At 48.0% G+C, this 19,408-nt stretch overlaps 1 protein-coding gene, 1 long non-coding RNA gene and 1 pseudogene across 6 annotated transcripts in view; 2 read left to right on the forward strand and 1 right to left on the reverse strand.

Annotated features, from left to right (window-relative positions):
• Positions 1 to 318: 318 nt before the first annotated feature.
• Positions 319 to 5,237, reverse strand: LOC134362034 (uncharacterized). Its single transcript, XR_010021515.1, has 3 exons — positions 4,383 to 5,237; positions 1,470 to 1,614; positions 319 to 1,386 (listed from the first exon to the last, which is right to left on the reverse strand). It is a non-coding gene; the product is annotated as an uncharacterized LOC134362034 (long non-coding RNA).
• A 345-nt stretch (positions 5,238 to 5,582) lies between these two features.
• CTDP1 (CTD phosphatase subunit 1) overlaps positions 5,583 to 19,408 on the forward strand; it is a 90,696-nt gene continuing 76,870 nt past the window's right edge. For 3 of the 5 annotated variants that reach the window (XM_063076984.1, XM_063076985.1, XM_063076987.1), the window contains exon 1: positions 5,583 to 5,955. In XM_063076984.1, the coding sequence (XP_062933054.1) occupies positions 5,642 to 5,955 (314 nt within the window). In that variant the 5' untranslated portion in view covers positions 5,583 to 5,641. The remainder of the gene's footprint in view (positions 5,956 to 19,408) is intronic. The other 2 variants (XM_063076988.1, XM_063076986.1) reach the window with 2 other exon arrangements.
• On the forward strand, positions 14,371 to 15,176 carry LOC134362117 (heterogeneous nuclear ribonucleoproteins C1/C2-like; annotated as a pseudogene).

Below are 19,408 nucleotides of genomic sequence, written 5' to 3' on the forward strand. Positions count from 1 at the left end.
ATCATGCAGAGACCCCACTAAGAGGGTCTGCCGCTGTCATTTCCTGGCTCTTAAGAATGCCGCAGCAGTGTTTCCCTCTGGCCTGAAGGAGGCTCGTGCCACTTCTATTCCTGCTCTGTTGGCTGATGTTCAGTCGCTGGCCACACCTAACTGCATGGGAAAGCTGGGAAATGCAATCCGCGTATGTATCATAAAGAGAACTTGGATTTGGCAGAAGAGCTAGTCATCTCCGACACATCCTCTTTACTTGCAAGGTCCCTAATATGTATCTGGTGCTACTCAAGCCAAACAGGAACAAAAATAAGTCAGACACAAACCTTATTTCTTAGGAGTTTATTTCAGGGAGACACAGAACTATAAACAAGTGCAGCGAGGAGATGAAAGTGTGTAGAACACACAGGGCACAGGGGAGAGAATGTGAACCTACCCGGGTGGAGATCTGGGGAGCCTGCAGTGAGGAAGGGGCCCCTGAGCAAAGTCCTCTAGACTGTAGGCAATGACCAGAGAGAGTGAGAGGACAGCATCACAGTGCATTGTAAACATCTCAGCATGGTTTGTACCATACTCTGGGAGATGCCGCGACCATGTGGAAGATGCAACTAAGAGGGATGCAAGGGCAGATGGGGGAGGTACTGTGATTCACTCTGAATCAGCTGGTAAAACAACATGAATAGACTGGCATTTTAGGAAGTTCACCCCAGAGCCAGGATCAGAAGTGCAGGAGCCAGGGAGGCCCCAATGCCCCTGAGGTCTGGCTGCAGGCTGAAGTAGGGCACAAGAGGGAGGCACTGGCAACAGGAGCAGGGGAGGGTGATCATGTCTTGTGAGGAGTTGTAGCCTTTTTCAGAGTGGGAGCTGTTTCTTGTTCCCTGTACCTCCACATGGTCAAATACAATGCATTGCAAATGGTAAGTGCTCAAGAATTGTTTCTGGAGCCAAATTTAGGAGAAAGGAAGCGGGGTCTAGGAAGGATCACAGGCTCCTGGCTCCAGTGACTGGGTGGGTGGAGAGAATCTTTCTCTCCTCTCAGGTGGGGAATCCTGAAAAACTGGCAGCTGGAGCAGGATTGCGCAGAATTATTGCTCAATTTCAACATATGTGATATGAATATATATAAAAATTAACCAAAGATCAAATCTAGTGCTGAGTTCTTAGTTCCAAGGAAGGGCAGTCTGACGCCAAGTCCCCGTGGCTCAGGTGCAGAGCCTGAGAGGTTGCCCCAGCACCACACAGTCTGAATGTCAGAGCTCAGACCCTGACCTCAGGCCCAAGGGAGGCAGCTCCCTGAGCGGCAGAACTGCTGCCTTACATGGCAGCTCGTGAGGCCTGACAAGCGAAAGGTGGAGCTCACTACTCCTTGTTTCTCTGACATTTTACTTCAAATGGCTGCCAAGACCAAAAACGAAGCATCAGTCTCTGTGAAATGCAGGAAAGCAGGAGCCATGTCCACCCCCAGCACCAACCCTTACCTTATCTGAGCCTGTGCCCTGCTCCTGTGGTGCTTTGGGAGTGGGCTGTGATACTTGCTACCTCAAACGCGATCCAAGTCATCATTCTCAACTGTCCTTGAAGTTGGACCGGTCTGGTGGCCACAGTCCCTTCCTGCTCAATCATCTTATAAAAAGAAACAAATAAAATATCAAACTAAACATCAAATATATCCTTACATCCATCACTAGTAATTTCTACATTATTTGGATAAACAGTATTTATTGAAAAAGCTGTCCAATTTTATTTTGATAGCCTGTTAACTAGCCTAGAAAGCAAAGATCTCTAGTGGAGGTTAGGAGAGCAGTGTAGCAGTTGGGTACCTGGCTTTGGGATTCCAGTCCTGCCCTCTCCTGGCTGTGTAGCTCTGAGCTTCTAGCCAACTTCTTCATCACCTTCCTCATCTATGGGGAGGCTAGTAATAGCAGCCACCTTAATAAGTTATGGTGCAGGTGAAATGAGAGCAGGCTCTGGGATGCACTGGGTACAGCAACTGGCAAAATGTCATCCACCCTACTGTCAAGCACCATCATCATCATCTGAAGAGATCCTCGGCAAGGTAAATATATTTTCAACATTAAGATTCAGTTAACACAGGTATTGATATTCAACTCTGTACCCCCAAAATAGGTATAATCAATTATGTTTCAATAAAAAATAAAAATAAAAACTTTTCCAGTGTGGGAGGGGAAGATTCACAGTATAACCAAAATCTAAAGCTATTCATGATTTTGGCCTGAGTGGGAAGTTATGAAGAACTTACAACAAAAGCACAAAGAAGAGTAAGAAAAAAAAAATTAATCAAGATTAGAAACTGGTTAACATTTTATTTTCTTATTTATTTTTTGCCTAGAAATCATTGACTTTTAGAAACAGATGTCATAGGCAGTAATCTTTAAAAGGCATCTAAACAGACCTGGGATTCTCATGTACCGAATTCCCATTACCTATTGTCATGCTTTTCAAGTGATTCTGATTTACACTATGAAACAAGAATTAAGCACATTCTCAGAGTATTTGATTCAGAAAAACTAATATTTATCTTATTATGCCAAAAATTAACCAGGACACTGCACAGTGATTTTTTAAAATAAGTCTGAAAAATAATCATCTGGTTTCATTCTGTTAGGGCTTCTCACACTTTTTTCTTTTTAAATTTTTTAATTGTGGTAAAGAAAACACATAAAATTTACCATATTAACCATTTTTTAAGCGTACAGCTTAGTAGCAACTATATTCACATTGCTGTGCAACAGATCTGTATAACTTTTTCATCTTGCAAAACTAAAACTCTATACCCATCGAACAATAACTCCCCATTCCCCCCGCCCTGGTAACCACCACTCTGCTTTCTGTTTTTATAAATTTGACTACTTTATATACCTCACAGAAGCAGAATCATAGAGTATGTTTTTTTTGACTGGCTTATTTCACTTAGCATAATGTCTTCAAAGTTCATTCATCTTGTAGCATGTATCAGAAATTCATTACTTTTTTTTTTTTTTTTTTTTTTTGTCTTTTTCATGACCGGTACTCAGCCAGTGAGTGCACCGGCCATTCCTATATAGGATCCGAACCCGCAGCGGGAGCATCGCTGCGCTCCCAGCGCCGCACTCTCCCAAGGGCGCCACGGGCTCGGCCCCAGAATTTCATTACTTTTTAAGGCTGAATACTATTCCATTGTATATACATAACACACTTTGCTTATCCATTTATCTGTTAACTGACACAGGTAGCTTCCACCATTTGGCTATTGTGAATAATGCTGCTACAACCATGGGTGTGCAAATATCTCTTTTAATCCCTGTTTTCAATTCTTTTGGTTAAACACCTAGAAGCAGAATTGCCAGATCACTTGGTAACTCTGAAGAACTTCCATACTGTTTCCCACAGAAGCTGCAACATTTTACACTCTCACTAACAATGCACAAGGGTTCCAATTTCTACACATCTTTGCCAAAACTTTTGATAGTAGCCATCCTAATGGGTATGAGGTGGTATCTCATTGGGATTTTGATTTGCATTTCTCTCATTAGTGATTAGGAGCATCTTTTCATATGCTTGTTGGTCATTTGTACATACATCATCTTTAGAGAAATGTCTACTCAAGTCCTTTGCCCATTTTTAGATGAGGTTGTTTTATTGTTGTTGAGTTGTTGGATTTCTTTATATATTCTGCATATTAACCCCTTATCAGACACACAATTTGCAAATATTTTCTCCCATTCCATAGGCTGCCTTTTCACTCCGCTGAATGTCTTTTCATGCACCAAAGTTTTTAAGCTTGACATATTCCCACTTATTTTTACTTCTGCTGCCTTATGTGTTTGTTGCCATATCCAAGAAATAATGACCAAATCTAACATCATATGTTTTCTTCTAGAAATCTTATGCTCTTAGGTCTTAAGATTAGTCTTTAATCCATTTCAAGTTAATCTTTGTATATCGTGTAAGATAAGAGTCCTCACAGCTCTTCTTGAGGGCCACATGTTGGTCTATGAAACAATTAAAGGGACTTAAGCATAGACACATACACATGCAGATGATGTTCACATACACAGGCCCAAGAGATGTCATACCACTCCTAGGTGGTATTCCCATCCCTACAACTGCCCTATCTTCCCCGTAACCTCCTTTCTCAGCTTAGGCCTCATCAGCACCGACCCCGGTCTGCTCATCAAATAACACCATTGAGCTTAAAGAAAACATAACCCGGCAAGGAAAAGTGACAACATAATCCTTTGATGTTTGAACAAAACCGATCTAGGGAAAGTAAATGGAACTAGAATTCAGGACAGCTGGCTTCCTTCTTCCCATCGGTCACTAGACGACGGTGACTACGTTACAGTTCCCAAATCCAAAAGGTGCGAACACAGAAGTTCGGTGTCACTCACCTGGCCGCAGAACCTGATCTGAGCTGACATGCGGCTATTCGTGCGTGGCGTTTTTCGTTGCACCCACGTCCTGCTGCAGAGATACCGCTGTGTTCGGTGGAGGTGCTGCCGGGCCACACGGTCCACGCAGGCATGCTGTCTTGGAACCTGGACAACTCCGAGTCACGCCTGAGGCTGAGACTGCGAGCTGAGGGGCTGTGGCCTCGCCGTCTGCGGAGCGGCTGCTTCTCTCCAACACGGAGAAGTTATCTGTCTCAGCCTCCTCTGCCGGGCCCGCCCGGTGTGAACTGACGCCGACACCACGGGCACCACCCAGTAATTACGACGCCTGTCGACATCTGTGTCAGGGTCTCTGTCACCGCACGGCCCTCCCGCCTTTACAAAACTCTGTCAATGCCTGCGGGAGTAAACACCGGCACCGTCGCGGGAGCGAGCCCGTCCACGTCGGGGGACGGCGCAGAGGGGGTGGTGCGGGAACGGCGCCGGGGGAGGGGGAACCGGCACCACGACGACGCCGAGGGAACCGGGGCCGGGGGCCGCGTCCGGTCCCTCCGCGGCCCTCTTGGTCCCCCGGGCGCTGACCACCGCGAGTGCGAGAAAGAACCACCGCAGCTCCTGCGAGTGCGCGGCACGCGACGCCAAGCCCGGTTCGGTCCCGGCGCCAGCTGCCAAAACATAAGAGGAGCGTCACGTGGACTTTGGGACGCCCCTCGCAGACGCCGAAAGAATGGAAGCGAGGCGGGCGACCTCCCCGGCACGGAAACGCCTGCGGGAGGACCCCGGGGCAGCACGAGGCACCGCCAGCACGCCGCTCCCTTCAGCCCGCCCGGAGCCCGCGGCTGCAGCGACGCGCCCGTGAGGGGAAGACCCGCGGGGCGCGAGGCATGCCGGGACTCGCAGCGCCTGCCGGAGCGCGGCGACATAGCCCGCGTTGCATGCCGGGACCCGTCATCCCGTGACGTGAGCGTCGGCACGTGACGAGGGCCGCGGCACGGCGGCCATGCGACAAGCCGGGCCCGGTGTACCCGAACGGTGGATGAACGGGATGCGGTCGCACGGCTCTCCGCGCCCAGCCCACGGGCTCAGCGCTGGGGCGGCTCCGGCGTCCGCCCGGAGCGCGGCGTTCGTGTTGGCACGCGGGCCCCAACGCACGCACGTACGCGGCGTCGCGCGCCGTGACGTCACACGCCGTCCAGGAAGTCGGCGTGACGAGCGGCGGGTGAAACCGGTGCCGAACCGGAGCCGCCTGCCCCAGCGCGATGGAGACGCCGGCTGCGGCCCGCAGCCCCGCCGAGGGCGCCTCGACGGCGGCCGTGGCCGAGGTGCGCTGCCCGGGCCCCGCGCCGCTGCGCCTGCTCGAGTGGAGGGTGGCCGCGGGCGCAGCCGTGCGCATCGGCTCGGTGCTGGCCGTGTGCGAGGCCGCCGCCTCCGCGCCGCCCGCCGGGCTCGCCCCGGTCCGCGCCGCCTCCGGGGGCTGCGTGCGCGCCGCCCGGGCCGAGCGGAGGCTGCGGTCGGAGCGTGCCGGCGTGGTACGGGAGCTGTGCGTGCATCCGGGCCAGCTGGTGGCACCCGGGTGAGTGGCCGGCCGGGCTGGACCGGAGTTAGGGGGTGGTCCCGGGACCCGGGAGAGGGGTCCCTGGGCCTGGAGAGTGGGTCCTGGCTCCCGGGAGGGGTTGTCCTGGCTCCGGGACCCGGGGTAAGGGGGTCCTGGATCCGGGGAGGGGGTCCTGGTTCTGGAGAGGTGGTCTTGGCTCCAGGAAGGGGAAGTCCTGGTTCCGGGACCCGGGAGTAGGGACCTGGGTCTGGACAGGGGGTCTTGGCTCCGGAGAAGAGGTCCTGGGTCCGAGACCTAGGAAGAGGGGTCCGGGGAGGGGGTCGTGGGTCTGGAGAGGGGTTCCTGGCTCCTCAGGAGGAGTCCCGGGTCCGGGGAGGGGTATTGGGTTGGAGAGGGGTCTGGGGAGGAGGCGGGTCCTGGGCCGCGCACCCAGCCAGAGAGAAGGGGCTGGGCTCTGTGAGAACTTGGGAAGGGGAGACCCAGGCAGCTGCGCGTCTTTCCAAACATGGATCGTCACCGTTTGTGATCTTACTAACTGGGTGGCATTTTGAGTTTAAGAAAAATCGTTCTAGGGATCTAAGTTGCTGTCTTTGTGGGGACGATCGCGTTCGCTTCTCGTCTTCGGTTCCAGACGGCTTCCCCGGGCCCACACATGCGCCTTTGTCAGCCGAGAAAAACCAGGCAGGCTGCAGACTTGTTATTGAAACAGAACCTGCTGGGCGTGTGCTCCTCTTTAAGTGTTTGTAAACTTTATGAAACGCGGTTGTAAAACGGGGCAGTTGTGCACCGCGGCTGAGGAGCCGCAGCGGCCCGGCTGACACAAAGGGCGTCGTCGCGGCCGCCTCCAGGTGACAGGTGATGCATTGTCATGCGATGGACTCCGTAGCTGTCGGTTTTCTTTTATGAAGCACTGAGCATGTTAGTGTCTGATTTGTGACTGAATTTGCCCTTGTGTTCTGAGATGTGGTTCACGCGTGGGCACACGTGTACACGCAGCTGTGGTGGTTTAGACTGTGGGGAATAGAACCTTCAGGGAGAGGTGAGCACTGCTGCCTGCGGTGTGTCCCCGGTGGGAAGGATGTCGCTCTTTCCGTGGACTGCCCACACTGGCCCTCCTCGTGCAGCCTCCACTCCCTCTCCCGTTGGCTTGTGCCAACCTTACCTTTGTTGAGCAGCAGTGAGGACTAGGACAGGACTGTCTTCTCCTTACAGCCCAGGAGACAGACAGGTGGCTTCAGCGCATCATTTTGAGCCAGAGCCTGGGTCCTTGGGTTCAGGTGCCTGTTCCTACCCACTGAATGCTGGTGGGTGGGGATGGGAGGTCACCAGACAGAAAACGTTCTGCTTCGGGGCTGTGTCCTCTGTAGGAGCTGTCTGCATGGCTTCCTTTAGAACAAGAGGGCTGTGGGCTCTGTGGGCACTGTTGCCAGACATCAGAAAAGTTACTTGACCTTTGCTTGGGCCCTGATTAGCGTTTAGTCTGTCAGCCTCTGGGCTGTGGGTGTAGAGCTCGGCGCTGGTGTATTCACTGGCTAGAGAGCCCCAGAACTGAAGAGCTTTCTGATTGTACAGAAAGGACAAGTGAGGCCCAGACAAGTGAGTGACTTGGTCACATAGCTAGTTAGTAAATAAACTACGTGTTCAAATTAATTAGTGAGTCAAACCAGCCAGCATGTTGATCTAACAAGTCAGCAGGCAGTTGGCTTGATGACACGACCCCAGCAGTCAGTTGTTGTCATCTTTTTTTTTTCTTTTGGTATTTGAGATCTTGGGGTATCTTATAGCGGTGGTTTGTCACATAGCTCTTTGGGAAATTGATGAGTTATATGTTTTCTCCTCAGATTTAGCATCTAGGTAGCACCAAAGGTGTTCCTGTAACTCCGAGAAGCTCACTGATCCCTGTACCACCAATCTGTGGATGGCAGGTGGATCCCTGTTTTAGAGAAAGTCACGAACAATATCACCTTGAACTTAAAATGCCTCCTTCCTTGTTTCCATGAACTTGTGTGCATTTGTGTACAGGAGTTTTTGTGAACATTCAGGGAGTGTTGTGGTGATGTGACATTAACATTTCTGATGGTGTTACTGTGTGCCTGCACATGAACATGGTGATATGGGTGTGATGGATCCAGGAAGTGGTAGTTAGCAAAAGTAGTAGTTCAAAGCCCTGTTTATGTTTCTGCTGGCAGTCATAATTATTTGTTTGCAATAAGTTTCATGGCTTCCAGTTGCCTTCTCTAGTTGAATTCCACAGATGTGTTTGCAGCAGAAGTTCAATGCTGCTAACAGTTCTGAGCTGTTGAAGTGCAGTCCGATTGGAGCTGCCCTGGCTCTTGGGAGTTGCAGTCTGGAGCCACTGTGTGTTGCACTCTCCCAGAACGCCTGCTGCACCTTTGTGGGATGCAGTTTGAAAATCACCAGATTAAGTCACTTGTTGACAGAGATTGTGTAAAAAGACAATTTGCTAGTGAGTTTTTTGGCATTACCCTTCCTGCTGTAGAGATTTGTGGTGGCCTTGCTGGCATCTGTCCATAGAGAACTGCAGGTTCAATTTACAGTCCATCAGTAGCAGATTTCTCCAACATCTGAGTTTCACTGTAGCCCCAATTTAATCATATTGGAAGTCTTTCTAAGGTAGATTGTATGTGTCCCTGTGTGATTAGGTAGAGAATATTGGACATAATTCCATCTTGATATTGGGAGGAGACCGTCATGGGTTTTAGTCACCGGCTCCCTGACACTTCTGGGCATCGGTTGGGAAGAGCTGTCTTGCTGCCTGTTAGGATCCTAGCCACAGTATGTTCACGTAGGAAAGTTTTTCCTGTGTTTTTCTTTGTTTCTCTGATTGTCACTGTGGCCCTTCCCAGTTGCAGCCTCACAGTTGCACCAGGTAAAGGCTGGATGGCGAAGATGTGAGGGAACAGGCACTGTGGCCAGACAATGTCGGCATTTCTGCTCGAGAGCCCCAGATGCCACAGTCACACTTCAGGCTATTTTATTACTGACTTATTTTGACAATCTCCAGGAAGTTTGATTGAGGTTACGAGTTCTTGAGGTCTTTATGTGCGAGAGTATGTTTGCTGTAAACATTTGTAGACTGCTTATTGTGTGTCGATCCTTAGAGAACCCCCTTTACATTATGTAGATCACATACACTTGTACAGACAGTTGTTGGTGTGAGTTTACAACTGTTTTTGAGGAGAATCTTGGCCCTACCCTCAGCTCATCTGTGTGTATGTGGCGGGGGGTCATCTGCTCATGGGCTCACGCTGAAAAGAATCTCCCCTTTGACACCAACCTCACAAAACCGACGAAACCTGTCTCTCTTGTCAGAGAACAGCATCCAACTGTGCTGACTAGTCAGAAACTCGGGTGTCAGAAGTGGAATTCTTGGAGGGCTGCCTGAGGAATGTGCAGGTCATCCAGCCACCGAGACGAATGGTGTGGAGTCTGTGCGTGCATGAGGCCAGGCCCTCCGAGCCCTTGCTTTGTGGACCACGCTGTTTTGTCCCCTCACAGGCTTCGCTGAACCTCTGCTTGCCTTCATTACTGACTTGTCAAGGGACCTTTGAAAAAAGTCGTAGGAAATGCCACTCACAGATTTTCCCCATGAGTGCTGTTGAGGACACTGTTGAGGATGTGATGTCTCTTCTGAGGATCAGTTTCCCCGCCCACAGGGGACTGTGTGCCAGCTTCTGGTCCAGGCATCATCGTGTCAGGAGTTTCCTACTCATTATTGCTCCTTCATTTTGATTCTCTCACTGGGCTTGTAAAGATACTTTAAAATTTTGAAGATGAAGCACAGTATTTTTGAGGAAAGATCATTAAACATTAAACTGGACCTTTCAGAGAATAGACATTGGCAGCTGCCTGAGTGACTGTGTGATGTAGTTGAGCTCCAGCGGATGGACTTTGTGACACTCACTTTAGCCCAGGTGGCCCTGTCTTGACCCTATTCAACACAGGTTGCTTGGCAGTAACTAATTTCTTGCAGAGAATGGATGTGTGAGGAACTGAGAGGTGTGGGTGACACTTGCGTAACCCGGCACCAGCGTATTCTCACAGGTGCACAGGGAACAGAGTATAATCCTGTCCATATGGAGTTTATAGCTTGATTGTAAAAAACTCTTTACAACATGAAACGTTGACAAGACAGCAAGGAATCCCATATCGGTACGTGATAGTGAGCACTGCAGAGACAGGTAACAGTAGTGGGACCGGCAGCCCAGGAGAGCCTCCATGTATACAGAGCAGGTGTGATAAGCATAGGAAGAGCGCCAACAGAAGCCAGGCACCCGTGGCTGGAGTGGTCCTTGTTGCCTTCGTCATTGCTGCCGTCGGTAACATTCATCCTGACCAGTGGTTATTTTTAGATAAGGAACAGTTCTAGGAACTTAAAAGTACTGTATTTGAGTATAGTTAAAATCTCTAGATTGTCGTTTTTGGTCTGTAGTAGGATTATATGTTCTGATAGCACTTCATCCTGTTACGTAGGAGGAACTATCCCTGCTGTACAGATACAGGAAGGAAATGAGGTTTCAAAAAGTTTTGACCTGCCCAGCATCTTGTGATGTGTACTGTGTGTGGCATTGTGAGAGTTTCCATCTCTCCTCTTAGGCTTTAATTCATAGTGATTCCCAGAGTGCGAGAAGTAGATAGAATAGTAGTATGTATCAATTTTTGTGATATTTACGTAGATTAAAAATTATCTTGAATGAAAATATTCTGACCAGTCACTCTCGGAACCCACATCTGTGAGCACTTGGTTTATCAGATGATTTCCTTTCTCTCTACAGATCTCCCTGGCTTTGTTGTTATTGTCATTCACGGAGAGACATCAAAGTCCCTAAGGAAAGAGGAAAATATGTGAAATAATCAGGGAATGCATGTGACCCGGTCAGAACTACCAGGTAGAGGCTGGGGCAAGTGCCTTCACGGCCTGTCTGCAGGAAGACTGTGCCTCCGCCTGTGTCGGGTGTGAGGGTACCACTGAAAAGCAGGGAGAAACATGATTAAATATAATGAAAATCATCCCAACGATGGCAGGATTACTATCTCTGTTGCTTTGTAGATTTTAGAATCAAAAATCTTAGGGGAACTATAATAAAGAAACTTAGAGTAGAATTCAACCTAAGATTACTACCTCATTTTAGTGTTCTAAAACTAGGTAGTAAGAGGTTTTTAAAATCCTAAACACAGTTCAGTCAGTGTACTAAAATAGTCATCTACAAAAGTCTTGCCTTGGAAATAACAAAATTTCTTTTTCACTCTGATACTAAGAATCTTGATGAATTGGTAGATTCTTTTAGTTAAATCTTCCATGTTGACATCTGTACTATTTAAATATTACTCAGAGACATTTGTCTTAAACTTGGGAAATTGTCACTTCATTTAATTGAACCCATTAAGTTTAGTTAATCTGTACTTCAGATGGGGCTTTGCTGTGTTTTTCCTAGTTTTTACTTAATGGAAAACCACTGGGCCATTTTATTTCCCTAGTTCTGTGTGCATGTCATATCCACTGAATACCTCTGTTGCAGATTTCCAAGTGTCTCTGATCTTTTAAATAAAAGCCTTTGAACCAAGTGGGCTTTGGAGTGTGTCTGCCTGAAAGCGGTATGTAGGTTTTAAGAAATTGTGTGTTATCAGATTTATCTTCATTTTCATGTTTTCTTTAAGGTTACTTTTAAAGTGGGTTATATAAAACCATCATATCTGGGTACGGAGAAATGGGCTAATCTTCAATTTTATATGTATTTTAAAACAATATGCAAATGTTGATATCAAAGCTAAAAATAACAAACAGTGAAGTCCTTTGTCTCAAAAATAGTGCTTTTTATATTTAGGGAAGAGAGAAGATAGAATGGAGTGGTCAGTTTCAAAGTGTTCATGTAGTATTATAAAATTCAGATACACTTCCTAAAAATTATAGAAAGATACCTTACTGGACTTTTAAATATTATATATTTAGCATTGTGTATGTGCATAATTCCTTATAATTTCAAGAAGAACTTGAGCTAAAATTTAACTTATTTAACATTTATATCCTGAAGTAGCTTTTAAAAGATTTGCAGTAGTTTTCACATGGTGCCTTGAGTGGTGAGTAAAGCTGGCTTCATGCTATTTTGATGCGTTTTTTGTGGGGGGTGTAAGTTGGAGTATTGCAGTCAGTTAATTTAGTGCAGTTGACTGATTGAGACGCAGCACAGTGTTGGCTTTTTGTCTTGAGCATGCCACAGTGATGGCTATTGCTTTTTCAGGCCGGAGACATTTAAAATTGTGGCTCTCCGTGGTCTGTTGAAATTTCGAGGCCAGGGCACTGTGAGACACTTCCTTGAAGTTCTGTTTATCCAGCAGAGAGGGCAGCAGAGACTGGGGGTGTGGTGTGTGTAGTTCCATATGCTTCTGAAACACGTTAGGGAAATAGTTTTGACAAATAAATCACTCTAGGCCACAGTAGCGATGTGTGCAGTTTTAAGAGAAGTCTGTGAAGAATCCCTTTGTTGAATCTTGATGGCTACCTCTCTGCGTAGATTTCTGAGGGTACTGGGAGTTGGGCTAGCTGTTCTTTAGTTCCTTCCTCAGATGCTTTAGACTTTGTCCTGGACAGCCACAGATTTGGTAACACTGCCAGAGCCTGACCTGTTCACGTTCTCCAGGATGGTCCAGTCCTGGGCTCTGGGTGACTTCTGAGCCAGCTGCCGAGCATAAATGCCAGCCCGATGACCCTGTTGTTGGTACTAGCTCTCTGGCTGCGGGTTGAGTGGGTGGTCCTGATCCAGCACCCCATCATCCCTGGGATTACTTACAGACAAAACAAGTATTCTTCTTCCTTTTTGGGGGACATAATTTCAGAATCAGAGAAAAGTTGCAAGAATAGTGTGAAGAATTCTCGAGTGGGCTTCATCTGGGTCCCCCACGTGTTAACATTTTACCACATTTGCTTCATCTTTCCCTCTCCTCAGGGGCACATGTTATTTTTTCGGAAGGGTCAGAAAGTTACTTGCTGATATGATTATATTTAGGTTTCTTAAAAATGAAGATATTCTCTTGCATAACCACTGTGCAGTTAGTGCATCAGAAGTTAGCGTCAGTGCAGTGCTGCTTTCTGCTCTGTGGACTTCCCTGATAGTGCTAGGCACACCCTGGGCCTGCATGGCACTCAAGGTCCTGTCTCCTGAATCAGCTCCTCTGTCTTTTCCTTCTTTCAGTGCTGTTGGCTGGTTGTTTTGTGGAATGTCCTTCAGTCAGGTTGTGGTGCTGCGTTTGGGCGGGACTGACACAGAGGTCAGGAGACATGTGCCCTCACTTTGGCCTATCAGGTGATGTTAAATGTTGGTCACCTGGTTGAGGTGGTATCTGCTAGGTTTCCGTAGTGGAAAGTTATTCATTTTCCCATTGTAATTAAGTATCCAGTGAGAGATACTTTATTGCTCTGTAAATACATTAAATTCTCACCAGACTTTGACCCACCATTTTTGACATCTGTTGATGATCCTTGCCTGAATCTCATAATTTCTAGGTTGGTTATCCAGTAGGGATGCTCTCAATTCCAGCATCCCTTCTGCATTTTTTGGTTGGCTTTCTCCTGTAAGGATAACTACTTAGTGTGTTTATTTCACAGTGTAGACTCATGGATCATTATTTTATTCAGTGGCTTATAGTCCATTACTATTATTTGTCTTGATGCTTTGCAGGGGGGAGTCCCTTCAGCCTGGCTCCTGTGACATGGTTCCATCTGTCTCCGAGCACTGCTTCATTTCCTGACACCGTCTGGGCTCCTGCTCTCTCTCCTAGCCCTAGCCCTAGCCCTGTGATCAACCATTTCTCCAAGAAGTTCTGCTTCTTTCTTTCCTTCTAGTGGAGAATGGCATTTAGAAACCAAAATCTAGGTGCAAAAAAATACAATCTGTTCCCCACAAGGAAACTTCTACACTCCGAATATTAGATTATAGGAGATGCTATGAAAGGAAGGGGACAGGCCAGGCCTGCCCAGAGCCAAGCGCTTGGTAGTAATGCTTCCACACTCCAGGTCCCTCACACGCTGTTCTCTGATGTGCCCCATGTCCTCAGAGCTTCCATTAGACAGCTGGGAATCCAAAACACAGTAGAGTTTTGTGTCTGTATATTTTGGGGAAAATAACTTGTTTAGAAATTGCATTTCATGATTTCCTTTGAGACACACTTGAAAAGTTAGTATTTATTGGTGACTGATTTGACATTCCTGGACTGGTCTCATTGGTTAGCATTTTTGCGGTTGTTGGAGTGTTAGTATTCACAGATTCACAGAGAGACAAAGACTGAGCAGTTGCGACTGTGTTGCTGACCTTGAGTGGAACCTGGGAGCAGGATATTCAAATTGAATCTCTTTTCTTCCCCTCCTGTGAGATTTTTTCATCTTCAGCCAAATTTTTCAGCTTTTTATCCAACACAATGGCTAGTAGTGTTGCCAACAAGACAGATCCTCGCTCCATGAACTCCCGTCTGCTGTGAGGCAGTCTTCTCCAAGTATGGCAGAATTGTGGGTTTCCCTGTTCATAAGAGCTCTACCTTCGTTCAGTGTGTCGATGGGAGAAATGCCCTGGCAGCTGTAGCAGGAGAGGATGGCAGGATGGTTGCCAGCCAGGTTTAGATGTCACTCTGGCTGCAGAGCCAAGAGAGACCAGGGAAAAGTGAGTGTGAACAGCCTGCAGTGGAGACTGCAGGTCAGCACCAGAGCACCTTTCTCCACCCTCTGCGCAGCTCCTCTTCCGACTTGGACTTCCAGTGGGCTTATGAGCACGTGCTTCTCCTCCTCCTCCTGTTGCTTGGGCTGTAGTGCCCTCAAAGTGACAGTGCATGTCAGAAAACCCTCGAGAAGGGGCGGAAGTGGCTTCAATTCTGAGACTAGACAGCAAGGGTCTTCTTTCATGTCGGAAAGTTGAAAGGAGATGACCTTCAGACCACTAAGAAGTGTTGACCCGGATGAAGCAAAAAGTGGATTCTCTCCTGGAAAGCCTGGAAGGAACTGAGAAGGAACAAACAGGGAGAGATGAAGAGCAGTGTGTCGCAGGAGCCAAGCAGCCACTCACTGGTGGAGGATGAGTCGTCCATCTGTGCAGGCGGAGCCTGGGGGTGCAGGTGACAGTGCTGAGGAACAGCCTACAGAAGACGATGCTAGTGACGATGGGGTGACCAAGGATGTTGAGCAGGAGGCTGAGGAAGGAGAGAAGATGACTGTTAAGCACATGATGGAGTGAGGAAACTTACCCCGTTATTTCTTTACCTAGGTGCTTGCCTAAGACCAAATTTTTCACCAGATCTCTCCCCTGGTATCTTCAGAGCATGCTCACTCACATCCTTATGCTGCCCTGCTCCTGGTCCCATTTTCTCTTCCTTTGACACTCCTAGTGGTTTTAAGTGTTACCGTGTAATTTTTGCTTTTACTTCTGATATCTCTTCATAACAAGAGTAAAGAGGATGTGTGGTTTTTATCAACTGTCTCTACAGTGATCTCTCATTGTGCAGGGAGCACAGTTCTCCCACAAGAGTCCAGTAGTTGCTCCTCCAGCTGCAAAGCTCATTTAGGTGAGTGGCACCTGAGAGCAGCTTTCAGTCGGAGGTATGTGTGTTGTACCCACATAAGAGTGCTGTGGGGGGCTGTTCTAAACACACGTAATAGTGTATTTTTGTGAAGGAGAGTTGGCATGTCAAATGCATCTTTTAGAAGAAGAATTAGTGCAGTAGTCTTAAGATGTGTTTTCTAAAGTTGGTATTGTGGGTTGTTTTCATGAACAGCCTGATATTTGGGATATTTTTTCCTCAAAATAAACAAGTCCTTATTAAGCCAGGAATTTGGAGGAGAGAAGAATGCGCAGTGCATAACTCTTCTTTCTAAGGTGTGGTGATATCCATCTATTTGGAGGGTTGAAGCCAGAAACACTGAGATTTACTGAGTGCGGTTTATCCCTGCTCTGTGTTAGTCAGTGTCTGCAAAGATGAAAGATAGAAACGTCTTGGACTAAAAAAGATGTTGCTGTCATTTTCCCCTAATCTCCTTTCCCTTTCTCTTTGCCATTCCATCACTCTGAGAATATTTTTTGTAGCCCATGCACACGTGCAGAAGAAAACGTGCTGGGATAGTGTCACACTTAGCTCTGACCCTCAAGACAGTTTGAATGATTTTTTTTATTATTAATATTGTTTTTTTACATTCTATAATGTTGCACAGCAGTTGGGATGGAGAGGGAGAGGGGAAAGTGGGAGAAAATGTGATGGAAGAAGGAGGAAGGAGGAAGGGCAGTGTTGATGGAAAATAAAGTCTCTTTTTCCCCTCCTTTTAATTAACACTGATGCTTTTGGGGTACTGTACAGTGGGCTACATGCAATTATTAGCGGGGGTGGGCAAACAGTTTACTGGCATGGCTACACATCTGAGGCTTTTTGAAGCTTGTGAAGGTCAAAAACTGTCCAAGAAGCAGGAGTCCCTCTTATCCACAGGAACACCTTCCTGGGCACCCAGTGGATACCAGAAACCATGTACAGTACTGGACTCTGTGTATGCTGTGCTTTTCAGTCTGATGACTGAGACACTACTGAGTGACTTGTGGGCAGGTAGTGTGTGTAGCATGGGTATGGCGGACAAAAGATGAGTTACAGCCCATGCGGGATGGGGCGGGACAGTGGGATGGCACAAGAGTTCATCACGCTGCTCAGAATGGTGCGATGTATGACTCGTGAACTGCTTACATTTGGAATTTTCCATTTGATGTTCTGAGACCATGATTGACTGCAGGTAACTGACACTGTGGAAAGCGAGCCCATGAATAAGGGAGACGACTATATTCTCCCCTGGACTGTCTGTGCATTTCCCAGCACTGCATTCTTAGGGCCTCAATCCTAGGTCCAGGACTCTCCTGCTGTCCTCTCTTGGTCTGTAGAAACCCCATAAATTGGGGCTCAGTGGACCTTCAGGTGTGTAGACACAGGCACTGAGGCCTCAGCAACAGTGTTTAGGTTTTTTACTTTATCTTTAGCAGGTGTTGTCTAAAGTGTGATATTCATCTCTGTTAAGTCTTAGGACTCCTCCTGCTCTGGATTGCAGCCAGTGCTATGTTTTTAATCACCCTTTTCCCCATAGACTGGCAGCTGTAGCATTAGCCTTCCACATCGATTTCTCTTGCTGTACAGTAGATTTCTAAATATGTTACCTGGGCTTGAGATATTGTGGACCATTTTGCTAGATTGTAGCACCCTTGTGTTTTCTAACATTGATATTCTAAGAAAATTGTATGACGTTTTATTTTGCTTTCTATTACTTTTACATATACCCACAACCACCCCCCCCCCCCAGATCTTTCTGAGTGAGTGGGCCGCCCAGTGTTCGTGGCCATGTGTGTTCAGAGCTGTTGGGGTGGGTTGGGGTGCATGATGCACACCGACTACGGGCAGAGGGTTAGGGCGCATAGAGGACCTTGGTGCTGGCCTGTGGTGAGTCCATCAGGATGATGGGTGGGGGAGTTGCTTGAAGTTGGAGAATGGAGGTTTAGTTTAGTAAATGTTTCTTTTAATATTTTTATGAATATGCACTTTTGTATTCTTAACACTCAGGTAGAAATAAGGTTGTATGTCAAGGAGAATAGATACTGGGTTTTTAAATCAAGGAATTTTATGAGGGGTTAAGTTGATTTGTGAGTTACACATCACGTCCTTAAGCGGTTCACTTACGGCAAACATGCACGTAGAGTCACCATAGAGTAAATGCTTTTGGAGGCTGTGCACAATACCCATTTTGGTGTGAAACTCAGATTTTTTGGTGATTTAAGTTGTTCAGCATCCTGCAGGAGCTCTTTGTGTGGCTTACTGTCTCCTGGCTAACAGCCGTCCTAACTGGGGAATGGCTGTCTCCAGAGTGCTGAGAACATGGGGCTGGGGCACATGTAGTGGTGGACTAGTCCGCCAGGAAGAGCTGACAAGCCGACATCCCGTCTGCTTACTGTCTGAACCAGGGTTTCCCAGCATTGGCATGTAGTGTCATCCAGGGCCAGATGACTTCTTACTGTCAGCGTCCCATGCATTGTAGGAAGTTTATTAGCATCCCTGACTATTGCCCTGTAGATACAGTAGCATTCCCCCCAGCATGACACCCAGAAGTGTGTTCAGACACTGCCAAGCATCCTGGGGAGCAGAATCCACACTGTGGAATAAGATAGGCAAAACCTTTTGACCCCAGGTGCAGAAAATCACATGGCTCTTGCGGGTAATGGGTATGTGAAAGAGTCTTTAGGGAAGGAACGTGCTAGGTGCATATTGCCAGGAGCAGCCATTCCAGCTCTGCCATGCACCTGGCCTCTCGCCCCTTCACCCTCCACCCTCGCCTGTGCTCCTCGCTTGTCAAGACCCAGATGTTGCCTTGTCCAGACCCAGATGTTGCCTTGTCCCTGACGCCGTCCTGGAGGCCTCCCCATGCCTCAGGGAGAACTCATCACCTGCGGTGCCGCCGCTCTGCAGTGCCGCAGCTCTGCAATGCCACACACTGTGCGACCTCTGCTCCCGTGCTCTTGTGTGACTTGTGTTTAGTGGTGTGAGTCTTTGCTTCTTGGTGGGCCTCTGAGAGCAGCGTAGTGCCCCCCAGCAGCTCAGTTTGTGGCCTGTTCTCTTCAGATTTCTGGAGCTGAGCCGACTGCCCTGGGGAGCTCCATGTGTCAGAGAAAGCACTGCTGGCGCCAACCCCACCCCCGGGAGGCAGCTCGAATCCGCTTTGGACTGTGCTTGTGGTGAAGGCACTTGGCCTCATTAGCAGCCCTGTGCTTGGAGCAGACCTCTCATGTGCCATGTCTACCCCTGTCCTCGATGCAGCTCTGCACCACCATGCGAGGTGTCACACAGCTTCCCTGTGTGAGTGGGAGGTCGAGAGCAGCGGACAACTGGCAGGCAGGCTCCACTGGAAGCAGCTCCTCTCGATACAGGCTGGCAGGCAGGGCAGTCGAGGGTTAGAAGAACCACCGTGTTTCTGATGTTATACTAACCAGCTCACAGAACATAGTCTGCTGCTGGCAGGTTGGGCAGGAGGCTGTGGATCATCTTCCTCTGCAGGCAGGAGTGGCCGGTGTGGGGCAGGGCTGCCCTGAGTGCTTGGGAAGTGCTGACTAAACACACCCACAGCTACTTCAGCAAGATTTTGTAGAAATTGTTGAGCTGGTTCTGAAATGTACATGGAAGTGCAGGGAACTTACAATAGCAATTTTGAAAAACAACAGAGTTAGAGAACTTTCACTATGTGATTTCAAGATTTCTTAGAAGGCCACAGCAGCGAAGGTAGGGTGTCAGAACAGACGTATGCATGATAAGCATGTGGAACAGAAGAGAGAGCCCAGAAGCAGATGCACAGATACACGACTGGTCAGTTGTCCACAAAAATGCCGTGGAAGTTCAGCAAGGAGAGGTAATCTCTGACCCAGTGTTCTCAGCGAGTGGTTGGGCGTAGTTTGTG

Source organism: Cynocephalus volans, chromosome 13 (assembly GCF_027409185.1).
Source record: "Cynocephalus volans isolate mCynVol1 chromosome 13, mCynVol1.pri, whole genome shotgun sequence".
In the NCBI taxonomy this organism is placed as follows: domain Eukaryota; kingdom Metazoa; phylum Chordata; class Mammalia; order Dermoptera; family Cynocephalidae; genus Cynocephalus; species Cynocephalus volans.